The sequence below is a fragment of the Ovis canadensis genome, chromosome 1 (assembly GCF_042477335.2).
Source record: "Ovis canadensis isolate MfBH-ARS-UI-01 breed Bighorn chromosome 1, ARS-UI_OviCan_v2, whole genome shotgun sequence".
NCBI lineage: Eukaryota > Metazoa > Chordata > Mammalia > Artiodactyla > Bovidae > Ovis > Ovis canadensis.
Window position 1 is genome coordinate 38,735,626 of NC_091245.1, and position 12,084 is coordinate 38,747,709.

The 12,084-nt window shown below is 43.0% G+C and overlaps 1 protein-coding gene and 1 pseudogene across 7 annotated transcripts in view; one reads left to right on the forward strand and one right to left on the reverse strand.

The window, feature by feature from the left end:
• DOCK7 (dedicator of cytokinesis 7) overlaps nucleotides 1-10,594 on the reverse strand; it is a 190,676-nt gene extending 180,082 nt beyond the window's left edge. For all 7 annotated transcript variants that reach the window (XR_011257554.1, XM_069593013.1, XM_069593007.1 and 4 more), the window contains exon 1: nucleotides 10,145-10,594. Coding sequence is in view for 6 of the 7 variants with exons in the window: in XM_069593013.1 (XP_069449114.1) it covers nucleotides 10,145-10,182 (38 nt within the window). In the remaining variant the exon portion in view is untranslated. The remainder of the gene's footprint in view (nucleotides 1-10,144) is intronic.
• Nucleotides 1,588-1,998, forward strand: LOC138929816 (large ribosomal subunit protein uL14-like; annotated as a pseudogene).
• Nucleotides 10,595-12,084: the final 1,490 nt, after the last annotated feature.

A 12,084-nucleotide genomic window follows, 5' to 3' on the forward strand; every position in this document is an offset into this window, starting at 1 on the left:
TCACCAAAGATTTGGGAGGTTTTGTTTGTTTTTGGTAGATTCTAAAATATATACAGAAATTCAAAAAGCTAAGAGCAGCTATTGAAAAGCAGAGACATTACTTTGCCAACAAAGGTCCGTCTAGTCAAGGCTATGGTTTTTCCTGTGGTCATGTGTAGATGTGAGAGTTGGAGTGTGAAGAAGGCAGGGCGCCGAAGAATTGATGCTTTTGAACTGTGGTGTTGGAGAAGACTCTTGAGGGTCCCTTGGACTGCAAGGAGATCCAACCAGTCCACTCTGAAGGAGATCAGCCCTGGGTGTTCTTTGGAAGGACTGATGCTAAAGCTAAAACTCCAGTACTTTGGCCACCTCATGCAAAGATTGACTCATTGGAAAAGACTCTGATGCTGGGAGGAATTGGGGGCAGGAGGAGAAGGGGACGACAGAGGATGAGATGGCTGGACGGCATCACCAACTTGATGGACGTGAGTCTGAGTGAACTCCGGGAGTTGGTGATAGACAGGAGGCCTGGCGTGCTGCAATTCATGGGGTTGCAAAGAATCAGACACGACTGAGCGACTGAACTGAACTGAACTGAAGAGCAGCTAGGACACTTTTTTTAAGGTGGAAAGAGTTATCCTACCAAATTCCAAAGCTTATTATAATGAAAACTGTTTATAATTAATGAAAAGATGTATAACCAAATCAATGGAACAAAATAGAGCCCATAAAAAAGACCCAAAAATAAGGACACACACATATTTATAGAGATGGCAGGACAGATCAATAGCGAAAGGAGAATCCATTCTGAAAAAAATAAAATTTCACTCCATACACATATCAAGCCCAGGTGGAATATAAACCTAAATACAAAGGAGGTAATTACAAAGTTTATGATAAATATATGATATATGAATGACCTCAGGGTAATAAAATATTTCTTAAATAAGACCCCAAAAGTATTATACATTTAAAAAAAAAGCCCTGTTATACTGCATTAAAGCTTAGTTTTCAAAACGTTCCAGTAAAAGGATTAAAAACAAACCATAGTGTATGAAGATATTTGCAAAATGTAAAATCAATAAATAACTAATCTACTGAATATATGTAAGGTACTCACAAAAATCAATAAGAAAAAGAACCCAAAGGGAAGAAACAAAGAAAGAAAATGGCAAACTATTTAATTAGGTAATTTACAAAAGAGTAAATGCAAATGGTCAATAAACATACAAAAACAGGGCTCAATCTCATTAGTAATCAAATAAATATGTGTTAAAACTTTTACAATAAGATAGCAGCATGCATCCATCAGACTGGCAAAAATGAGAAAGTTAGCAAAACCAAGTGATGGTAACTATGTAAAGCAACATGTGGGAGTGTAAATTTGTACATCTATCTTAGAAAAGTTTGGCATTGCCTAACAAATTTGACGATAAATAAAATTGCTACAACAAGCAACCAAGACCCAGCAACTCCACACCTGAGTATACCCTAGAAAAACTCAGGAACATATGTACCAGAATATATATGTAGGAATGCTCATAGCAGCATTGTTTCTAATAGTCAAAAATTGGCAACAGCCCTTTTTGTCCCTTTCCGGCCTTGAGGATGTTGAAGCGAGGACGTGGTGGGTCCTCTGGCGCAAAATTCCGATCTCTTGGGTCTCCCGGTTGGAGCCGTGATCAACTGTGCTGGAGCCAAAATCTGTATATCATCTCTGTGAAGGGGATCAAGGGACGATTGAATAGACTTCCTGCTGCTGGTGTGGGTGACATGGTGATGGCCACAGTCAAGAAAGGCAAACCAGAGCTCAGAAAGAAGGAACATCCAGCAGTGGTAATTTGATAATGAAACTTATACTGGAGAAAAGATGGTGTCTTTCTTTATTTTGAAGATAATGCAGGGGTCACAGTAAACAACAAAGGCGAGATGAAAGGTTCTGCCATCACAGGACCAGTTGCAAAGGAATGTGTAGACTTGTGGCCCAGAATTGCATCTACTGCTGGCAGCGTTGCATGATTTTGGTGTATTTGTAAAATAATTTTTTTAAAAAATGGAAACAACCCAAATGTCCATCTACTGTAGAATGGAAAACTGTGGTTATGTTTATACAATGAAAAATATTAAGCAATGAAAATGAATGAACTTCAACTGCTTGTAACATCATGGCTGAATCTCACAGATACAATTTTGAGCAAAAGAAGATAGAACAGCATACAAACATACAGTATGATTCTATTTAAATGAATTAAAAATTCTTCTAAGTAGAATTACTTATGGATGCCATTGCCTTCTCCTATGGATGTATTCGTAGGCGGTAAAAAAAAGAAAACCAAGGAAATGGTTATCCCAAATGTCAGGACAGCAGCTTGGAGCACTCTGAACCAAAAGGTAAGATTTAGAAGAGAAAAGGCAGCATATATCAAAAACAACAGAACTGTTATAGAGATGGAAATGAGCAGAGCATTGTGGGGGTAAAGTGAAAAAACCAGATTGACTAGTCCAAAATGTAAACTCAAGAATAAGCAACAAGAGAAAAGACCAGATTACAGATGACTTTTAAAATGCAAGCAGGGGTTTGGATTTAACCCCACAAGAAGTCACTACGTATACATTTTTGAACATAAGTATGCCATGATAAGGAGAAGGCAATGGCACCCCACTCCAGTACTCTTGCCTGGAAAATCCCATGGACGGAGGAGCCTGGTAGGCTGCAGTCCATGGGGTCACTAGGAGTCGGATACGACTGAGCAACTTCACTTTCACTTTTCATGTTCATGCATTGGAGAAGGAAATGGCAACCCACTCCAGTGTTCTTGCCTGGAGAAACCCAGGGACAGAGGAGCCTGGTAGGAGGCCGTCTATGGGGTCGCGCAGAGTCGGACATGACTGAAGTGACTTAGCAGCAGCAGCAGCATGCCATGATAAAAGCTGTGTTTTAAGGAGAATTCATTTGAAACACATTTGAATTAGAGGAGGGAGGAACTAGATAAGCTACAAACTTATTGTGGTTATCTGTAAGTGAAGTTATGAAAGATGATTCAGGTGCCAGGCGGTATTCACTCATACACTCTTTAGATGTCCAGTTTACACAAGATTATGTGCTAAGCATGGAGATAAAAAGACCTAGTGTGTGTGTGCTCAGTTGTGTCCAACTCTTTGCAACCCCCTGGACTGTGGCTTGCCAGGTTCCTCTGTCCATGGAATTATAAAGATTAGATGGTTAAAAAAAAAAAAAAAAAGATTAGATGGTGAAGTAAGAAAGGAGTTCCTCACTTATACTTTTGAAGATCTATCAGTGTGGGTGAGTTGAGGACAAGGAGGGATTATTGATGTGTAGTTGCTAAGTTGTGCTCAACACTTTTGCAACCCCATGGACTGTACAGGAGTACAGACACCATGGAGCCACCAGGCTCCTCTATCCATGGGATTTTCCAGGCAAAAATACTGGAATAGGTTGCCAATTCCTACTCCAGGAAATTTTCCCAACCCTGGGATCAAACTGCCGTCTCCTGCACTGCCAGGTGGATTCTTTACCACTGTGCCACCTGGCAAGCCCAAAAAGATCTAGACCAGTCCTCAAAGAGTTCTGAAAGCAGTAGAAAAGAAGGGGAACGGAAAAAGGAGAGCAAGCATTAGAAATTTAAAAATAAATAACTAAAAAACCGCAGCACTTGAAATCAGTGATGAACAAAAGAAAAAAGTCAACCATTCCTAATTCTCAAGAGGTCTACAATTCAAGTACATATAAGGCAGCATGGTAAGCACTGCCATATTGCTACAAGATTGATGGGAAGGAGAACCAAGCAGGAAGTAGTCGTGACTATACCACATACATGTGACAAAGGTGACTATAAAAGAAAAAGGAATGATGGGTTGGCAGCTAGAAATGCCAGAAGACGCAACAGTTCTTTTTTATGATGAGAATAAGTCTTACGGCTTAAGGGAAACACCCATGAAAAAGAACAGACTGAAGATGCTACAAAAGAAAGGGAAAATTGTGAGATCAAAGTTGGGAGTAGGTGCCAACATACAGGGTTCAAAATACAATAAAATAGGTAAGTTTTAGGGACAAGACACCTTTCGGGTTCAAGAGAAGGACAGCTGAATGACATACTGGGACAGTCATATGTCAAGGTTAAAATGAAGGACTCACGTGGTATGGCGGCTTCCCATAAGCTAACGGTAAATAATCTGCCTGCCAACGTAGGACATATAAAAGACGCAGGTTCAATTCCTAGGTCAGGAAGTTCCCCTGAGGAGGGCATGGCAACCCATTCCAGTATTCTTGCCTGGAGAATTCCATGGACAGAGGAGCCTAGAGGGCTACAGTCCATGGGGTCACACAACTGAAGCGACTTAGCACAGCACAGCACCATGTGATATGGTCCCAAAATTTTCAGTAAAAGATGGAGTAGGTAAACAAAGATAGTAAATAAGAGAAATTATTTGGAATAAACCTCATTTCAAATGAGAAGACATTAATTAATAACGGATCAACTCCGGACTACTCTAGTCTCCTTCTAACACTACTCTGCAGCTCAGGAGCAAGAAATAGGCTACATATTCAGTATTAACAGTTAGGGAGATGAGCACAACAGACAGTCAGGGAGGTGGTATATGTGTCTAAAGTGATGAAACACGCAGCACTGAAATAGTTGATACTATGTGGAAATGATCTACTTTGATCAGGAGTGACAAAATGAATTGAACGAAGTAGATTAAAAGATTGGGGCTATCCAGCCAGGGTTATGAACAGATTCAAGACTAAAATAAAACTGAGGTTATAAATAAGCCTATATCCAGAAAATCCTACTCATGTAAGATTTTCCTCAGAAATAAAGATCTGATGAAGTCTTTCATTAAATTCTGCTTCTTGGGCAGCAAAATGATACCAAATTAATAAAGATTAAGAAAGCAACGGTAACTCTGGGGATACTAATAGCAGCACTGTTAGAAAATCTAGAACTACCACAGAAAATATCTTGCAGAAAGAAAATACAAATTGTAAGGGTTTAACCACAGGACTGGAAAAGGTCTGTTTTCATTCCAATCCCAAAGAAAGGCAATGCCAAAGAATGCTCAAACTATCGCACAACTGCACTCATCTCACATGCTAGTAAAGTAATGTTCAAAATTCTCCAAGCCAGGCTTCAGCAATACGTGAACCGTGAACTCTCTGATATTCAAGCTGGTTTTAGAAAAGGCAGAGGAACCAGAGATCAAATTGTCAACATCCGCTGGATCATCGAAAAAGCAAGAGAGTTCCAGAAAAACATCTATTTCTGCTTTGACTATGCCAAAGCCTTTGACTGTGTGGATCACAATAAACTGTGGAAAATTCTGAGAGAGATGGGAATACCAGACCACCTGACCTGCCTCTTGAGAAATCTGTATGCAGATCAGGAAGCAACAGTAAGAACTAGACACGGAACAACAGACTGGTTCCAAATAGGACAAGGAGTACGTCAAGGCTGTATATTGTCACCCTCCTTATTTAACTTATATGCAGAGGACATCATGAAAAACGCTGAACTGGAAGAAACACAAGCTGGAATCAAGATTGCCAGGAGAAATATCAATAACCTCAGATATGCAGATGACACCACCCTTATGGCAGAAAGTGAAGAGGAACTAAAAAGCCTCTTGATGAAAGTGAAAGAGGAGAGTGAAAAAGTTGGCTTAAAGCTCAACATTCAGAAAACAAAGATCATGGCATCCGGTCCCATCACTTCATGGGAAATAGATGGGGAAACAGTGGAAACAGGGTCAGACTTTATTTTTTGGGCTCCAAAATCACTGTAGATGGTGACTGCAGCCATGAAATTAAAAGACGCTTACTCCTTGGAAGAAAAGTTATGACCAACCTAGACAGCATATTCAAAAGCAGAAACATTACTTTGCAGACTAAGGTCCATCTAGTCAAGGCTATGCTTTTTCCAGGAGTCATGTATGGATGTGAGAGTTGGACTGTAAAGAAAGCTGAGTGCCGAAGAACTGATGCTTTTGAAGTGTGGTGTTGGAGAAGACTCTTGAGAGTCCCTTGGACTGCAAGGAGATCCAACCACTCCATTCTAAAGGAGATCAGTCCTGGGACTTCTTTGGAAGGACTGATGCTAAAGCTGAAACTCCAGTACTTTGGCCACCTCATGCGAAGAGTTGACTCATTGGAAAAGACTCTGATGCTGGGAGGGATTGGAGGCAGGAGGAGAAGGGGACGACAGAGGATGAGATGGCTGGATGGCATCACGGACTCAATGGACGTGAATCTGAGTGAACTCCAGGAGTTGGTGATAGACAGGGAGGCTTGGAGTGATGCAATTCATGGGGTCGTAAGGAGTCGGACACGACTGAGTGACTGAACTGAACTGAACATCTGAAATCACAGAACTAGGATTTTAGCCTCAAATAAGACAAATAATCTCATTCTCTTAGTAGGCCTCAGTTCTGCATCTAGATTATAGGAATGGTAAATAATATAGGAATAATAGCAGCAGCTAATATTTTTTGAATGCTATGTTTCAGGCACAGGAAACACATGTATTATCTCAATTAATCCTCAAATTAACCCTACAGAGATTTCTAGCTCCACTTTACTGATAAGCAAACCAAGACAAAGGTTAGATCAACTGCCCAGAATTACACAGCTATTATTCGTAAAAGCGGAATTTCAACCTGAGGATGTGACCTAGAGCCTACATTCTGTTCTGTGTTCTTCTGCCTTCTGGGTTATGAAGATGAGAATGTGGTAAAAAGTGTTTTAAGTATACACAAATGTTCATCATTACAGCTGAATATCAAGTGACAGGACAAAATAATCCAAACAAAATCCTAGATCATTTATCTACAAACAGCATTCCATAAATTGCACCCATTATACATTGCTGTTGTTCAGTCACTAAGTCATGCCCGACTCTTTGCGACCCTATCAACTGTAGCCCGCCGGGCTCCTCTGTCCAAGGGGTTCTCCAGGCACGAGTACTGGAGTGGAGTCGCCATTTCTTTCTCCATGAAATCTTCCTGGACCAGGGGTTGAATGCACATCTCATGCACTGGCAGGTGGATTTTTCCCAACTGAGCCACCTGGGAAGCCCATTATATATGAGGGAGTGATTACAAAGGTTAACAAAGCATTTGTCTTGTTCTCCAAAAGCAGGGAGAACAGACAAGAGGCAGTACTTGACATGAAGTCTGCTTTTCTATGATGAGCTGAGGTTAGCAGTGCAATCAGTGATACAGAATAGAGAGCTTCAAGAAATCACCAATCACAGCCTCAAAAAACAAAAGCACTAAAAGCAAAGGGCTAGGAAATAACTGAGCCAGGAAAGAGACCAATATAATTCTTTTTAAAGTAAAGGTTTTTAAAAAACCAGAAACCTTTGAAAAAGAAAAGTAAGTTTTCAGATAGCAACAGGCTTTTCACAGAGCAACAAAGTTCATGCAGGTACATCATAAAAAGGATTATTACTTCCAAGAAATGGTCCTAGGCCATTCCATAAATCCCGTAATTTTTAAAAAGTGATACTTACTGGGCAGTCATTATCAAAAAAGCACTTATAAGCACTTCACGGGTACGAACTTGTTCAACTCTTACAACCATCCTATAAGGTGAGTCTATACACCATCAACTCCATTCTACAGATAGGGAAAATGAGGTAAAACTGCGGGGGAATAACTTGCCCAAGTTTACTCTATGAGGGGCAGCACTAGGATGTCAAACCAGGCAGTTTGTTTTCAAACTGTACTATACTTCCCATGGTAGGAAATTAAGCAGCAGAACAGGAATTTATTCAGCCGTGTTTTCCTAGGAGGAAAGTACCTTTCATTCACAATGACCAGATAAGCTGTTCTGTCCTTGGTCTTTCCTCCAAATTAAGTCCGAGCATTCCTCCTGAACTATCTCACCTACTCCTCTTCTTTAACTACAGTCTACTTGCTGATTGCTCTGAAATCTAGACCTCCAACTCAATCTCTCTTCTGCACCTTAAACCTGTACCGACAACCTCACAGACATTTTTCTTTGAGTGCTCCACAGCACTTCAAAACTAACAAGTACAAAACTGAATTAACATCTCCAGTACCCCACACTTCCCACTCTCAGGCCCCTTCCCCCTCCTGCACTCCCTTACCTCAACAATTGCCTCTAACCCAGATGCTCAAATCAGAAACTTGGATGTCCTCCCAGACTCTTCAGTCTTCCTCACCTTCCACATCCAAACAATCATCAATCACTGCACACCTACGTCCGAATATCTCTCCAATCAATTCACGTATCTTCATTTCTATTGCCTCATGTACTTTTATAACTTTACAAGGTAATGTCAATTTGAATTTTTTGTTATTTTGCAAAACTGGTTATCTTTTTTTCTTGTGTTTTGTCATGTCTATCTAAGGACAAATCCCATGATTGGAGAACAGACATTGTATACATTTCATACCTAACTCCCTAATGTGCACTTTCTTGATCAGCACAGTGTTCTCAGAGATAACCTTTTGGCTCTAAGAGAAATTAATACTTAGCATGCATGTCAAGTAATATATCTATTTTTAAATGGCACTACCTTCAGAAACAAGATCAAATTATCTTACAAAAAAAGAACAAAAGTAATAATTCCCTATTAAGTAATAAATTCCTATTAAGTCTATCACAGCTCCCTAGATTATACTACTTATTTTAAGGGTTCAGTGATAGCTAGCAGGAGCCATACACCATACTAAAACCTTTACACAAATTATGCCACAATGTTTACAACAAGTCTATGAGCTGGGTACACTTTTTTGATTTGTTTTTACCCATTATCCAGACCAGCTTAAAACTAAAGCTTAAGAGAACTTAATCAATTTGGCCAAGGTGTTAACTTAGAAAGTAACAATCAGGATTTCAGCCCATGTCATAGACTGAGCCTCCATGCTCTTAAGCATTTGCTATTTTGCCTCCTGAGGAAATGAAATATGTTCTAAAGTTCGAAAGAAAAAAAAAAAGCACAAAGCTTAAAGAGATGTTAGTTTTAAATGAAAAACGTAACCAAAATAGAGTAATACTATGGAAGTTCAGATAGTTAAGAAAAGACTTGTTTGGCAGGCAAAAAAAAAAAAAATCTTTAAGAAATAACAGTAAACTAAAAAGACCCAGAGTCAAGGAAATAGAATTGTCAAAAAAGTAATATATTCGAATGTTTCTTCCCTTGCGACTTCATAATTAACAGAATGTCTAGTGTCGTATACATTCGTATATTTCACAAAGTCTACAAATACTAGAATCCTCCACCGTAATTCAATTTTTAGTTTTAGAGGGGAGAAAAACGGCAACATTCTCACCACAAGTAGGTAAAAGAAAACTCAGCCTTGATCGTTTACTTTTTACGTCTAGACTCCTAAAACACGAGTCAAAGGGCCGGCGTATAAAGAACACTGCCTATCATCCATCTTTCTCCGGAGCTACGAGAAACCCAGGGTAATTTACATTCACACGCCAGCAGGATCAAGCTCCAGCGTACAATTCGGCAGATCCTGCAGCTGCACACCGAAGGTGCAAAGCACAGGTTCTCAACTTTTTATTCTGGCCGTACGTTTTCCATTCTGGGTGCACGCGCCCACTCTGAACAAGACCCCCGGGTGCAAAGAGGATTCGTGTCAGATTTCTGGGAAGGGTGAAGGGGCGTTAAGGAGGGGCGGCCTCCCTCCTCCACCGGGAGTCCGCCGCGCACCGAACCTTTTGTTGGGGTGGAGACGAGGGCGGACCCCCCGCACCCTCCTGGGGAGAGCCGAGGGTGGGCGGAGAGAGGGAAAGGGCCCCGGCCAGCCCGGGGGTGGGGACACAAAGAATTCGGGAAGCGCGGAGCGGCCAGCCGCCGAGCTTACCCCGCCTGCCTTTCAATAAGCCACCGCCAAACTCCAGGCCCGGGCGGCCGAGGAGCCGGCGGAGGCGTGCGCGTGGGGCTCTCTGCGCCCCCGGGGTAGGCGAGGGCTGAGGGCCGAGGCAGGAGCGCCGCGCGAGGCCTCGGCAGCCCCGGCGAGTCCCCTTGGCCCCTCCGCCCAGCAGCCGACCAGGCCGCGGGATCCCGGCGCCCCCGTCGCCACACCCACCCGCCTCCTAGGCCGGGCCCGGGAGGACTCTCCGGCTCTCCCTCCGACTGCCGCGGCGCGCCACATGCCCCAGATTTACCTGCTGATCTTCTGGGCGAAGGCGCGACGCTCGGCCATGGCTGCTAAGGCGGCGGCAGCGGTCTGGGCGCGGACGGGCAGGCGGGCGCGTGCCTCCTCGCTCGCGCTCCCTCCCTCGCCGCCTCCTCCAGTCCCCGCTCCGGACCCGGGAGGCTGGGGCTGGCGGCCGGAGCCGGGAACGAGCCCAGCCGTAATGCTCCTGAGAGGCGCGCAGCAAGAAACCGCTCCTCCCCCAGCGCGTCAATCCCCGCGGGAACCGGGTCTTCAGAACGCAGCTCCGGCCCGCGGGAGCCAAGAGAAAGAATGGGGCGTGGAGGGATCCAGCCGCCGGCCGTGACTGCACGGCTGCCGCGGGGCCCACATGATCAGAAGGACGCAGAGAGAGGCCGGCGACCTGGCGAGGCTCAGGAAAATAAGATAACCGAGCGCGTGGGGGGAGCCTAGCTCTCTCAAAAAGGAAGGGAAGGAAATGGAAGTTAGGCTTGGCCGAGGGGGCTGTGCTCTGCCGCCCGGGATGGCTGGGTCCATGTTCTTGCAGCGCCCATCCCCCAGCAGTTGAAAGCACTTTCTGTTCTGCTGCGACCTTGTGAATGGGGTCTCACTGGAGAAAGAATGGGTTTTCTTACAGAAAAAGAGCCAGAAAAGAGCTTTCTCCTGCAGAGGTCACGATAATAATAGTTGCTTGTGGTCCTAAGCCAGGCCCCGGGTTAGAGTTTTACACACACGATTTTACTTAATCTTCACAACAGCTCTTGGAAATAAGTTGTTATTATCCCCATTTTAGAGAAAAGCAATTTGGTTCAAAGAAACTAAGCGAGTGGCCGAAGGTCACACAGATGGTAACCTCTTCAACCCAAACTCAAACCCAGAGCCCAAGCCTTTGCTTTGAGGACAAGTGTTTCTGCGGTAATAAGACTCTTCCTGAATCTATTTCTTTCCCCTTTTGAATCTCATTTTCCATTTGTATGTGTTGAACCAGATGAGTTCTAATGTACTTTGCCAGTTTGACATTCTGCTAAGTAATCTGAATGTTTACCAATCAAACTGATCTTGCCTGTCAAGTCTATAAAATAGGGACTGGTAGAAATCTTGTTTCATTATTCTGTTGTAATCCCATAGTGTCTAGTATATTTGGCTCCTAATGCATATTTGCTGCTTACTAATGTTACAGTGAAACTAAGAAAAAATACCTCAATTTTAGTAGCTTCCTCTTAACTGTTGCAAGACTTTAATATGTGTATTTGTGTGCATGCACGCGCACGTGCGCTCAGTTGTGTCTCTTTGCAATCCCACAGATTGTAGCCCGACAGATTCCTCAATCCATGGTATTTTCCAGAATACCAGAGTGGGATGCCAGTTCCTACTCCAGGGGATCTTCCTGACCCCAGGATCATCCCCATGTCTCTTGCTCCTCTTGCATTGGCAGACAGATTTCTTCACCACTGTGCAACCTGGGAAGCCTTCCCTCTCTTTTACAGCTGGCAAATGATCAACATGGAGTTAGGTCATCTGTAGAGTCACACACTGAGTCAGAGATAAAAGCCTCAGTTAGTCAGATCCATAACTTCCCGTCTTATCTTCTTGTTCTAACCGCTGTGGAAGACTTCATTCATTTGTATAACAATGCTCATTCCTGTAAAGAGAGTCTACTCAAAAATGTACATATGTAGCCTCTCCCCAAGTGTAGTCCAAGTGTAGTCCAAACTGCTGCTCTCAGGAAGTTTAAGTTTGTTGGCAAACATGAAACAGCCTCTCAAAGAAACATTAGTCAAGACTAACACTGTATCTTAGCCTTTAAGACCCTCCACTCCATGATAGGAACCTAATCATATGCTGCCACCTCCTCACTATGTGACCTTGGGCAAATTACTTGAGCTCAACTCTAAAATTGGGTAATAACCGTACCTACTTGAAAGAGTATCGTGAGGATTCGTTAATTCA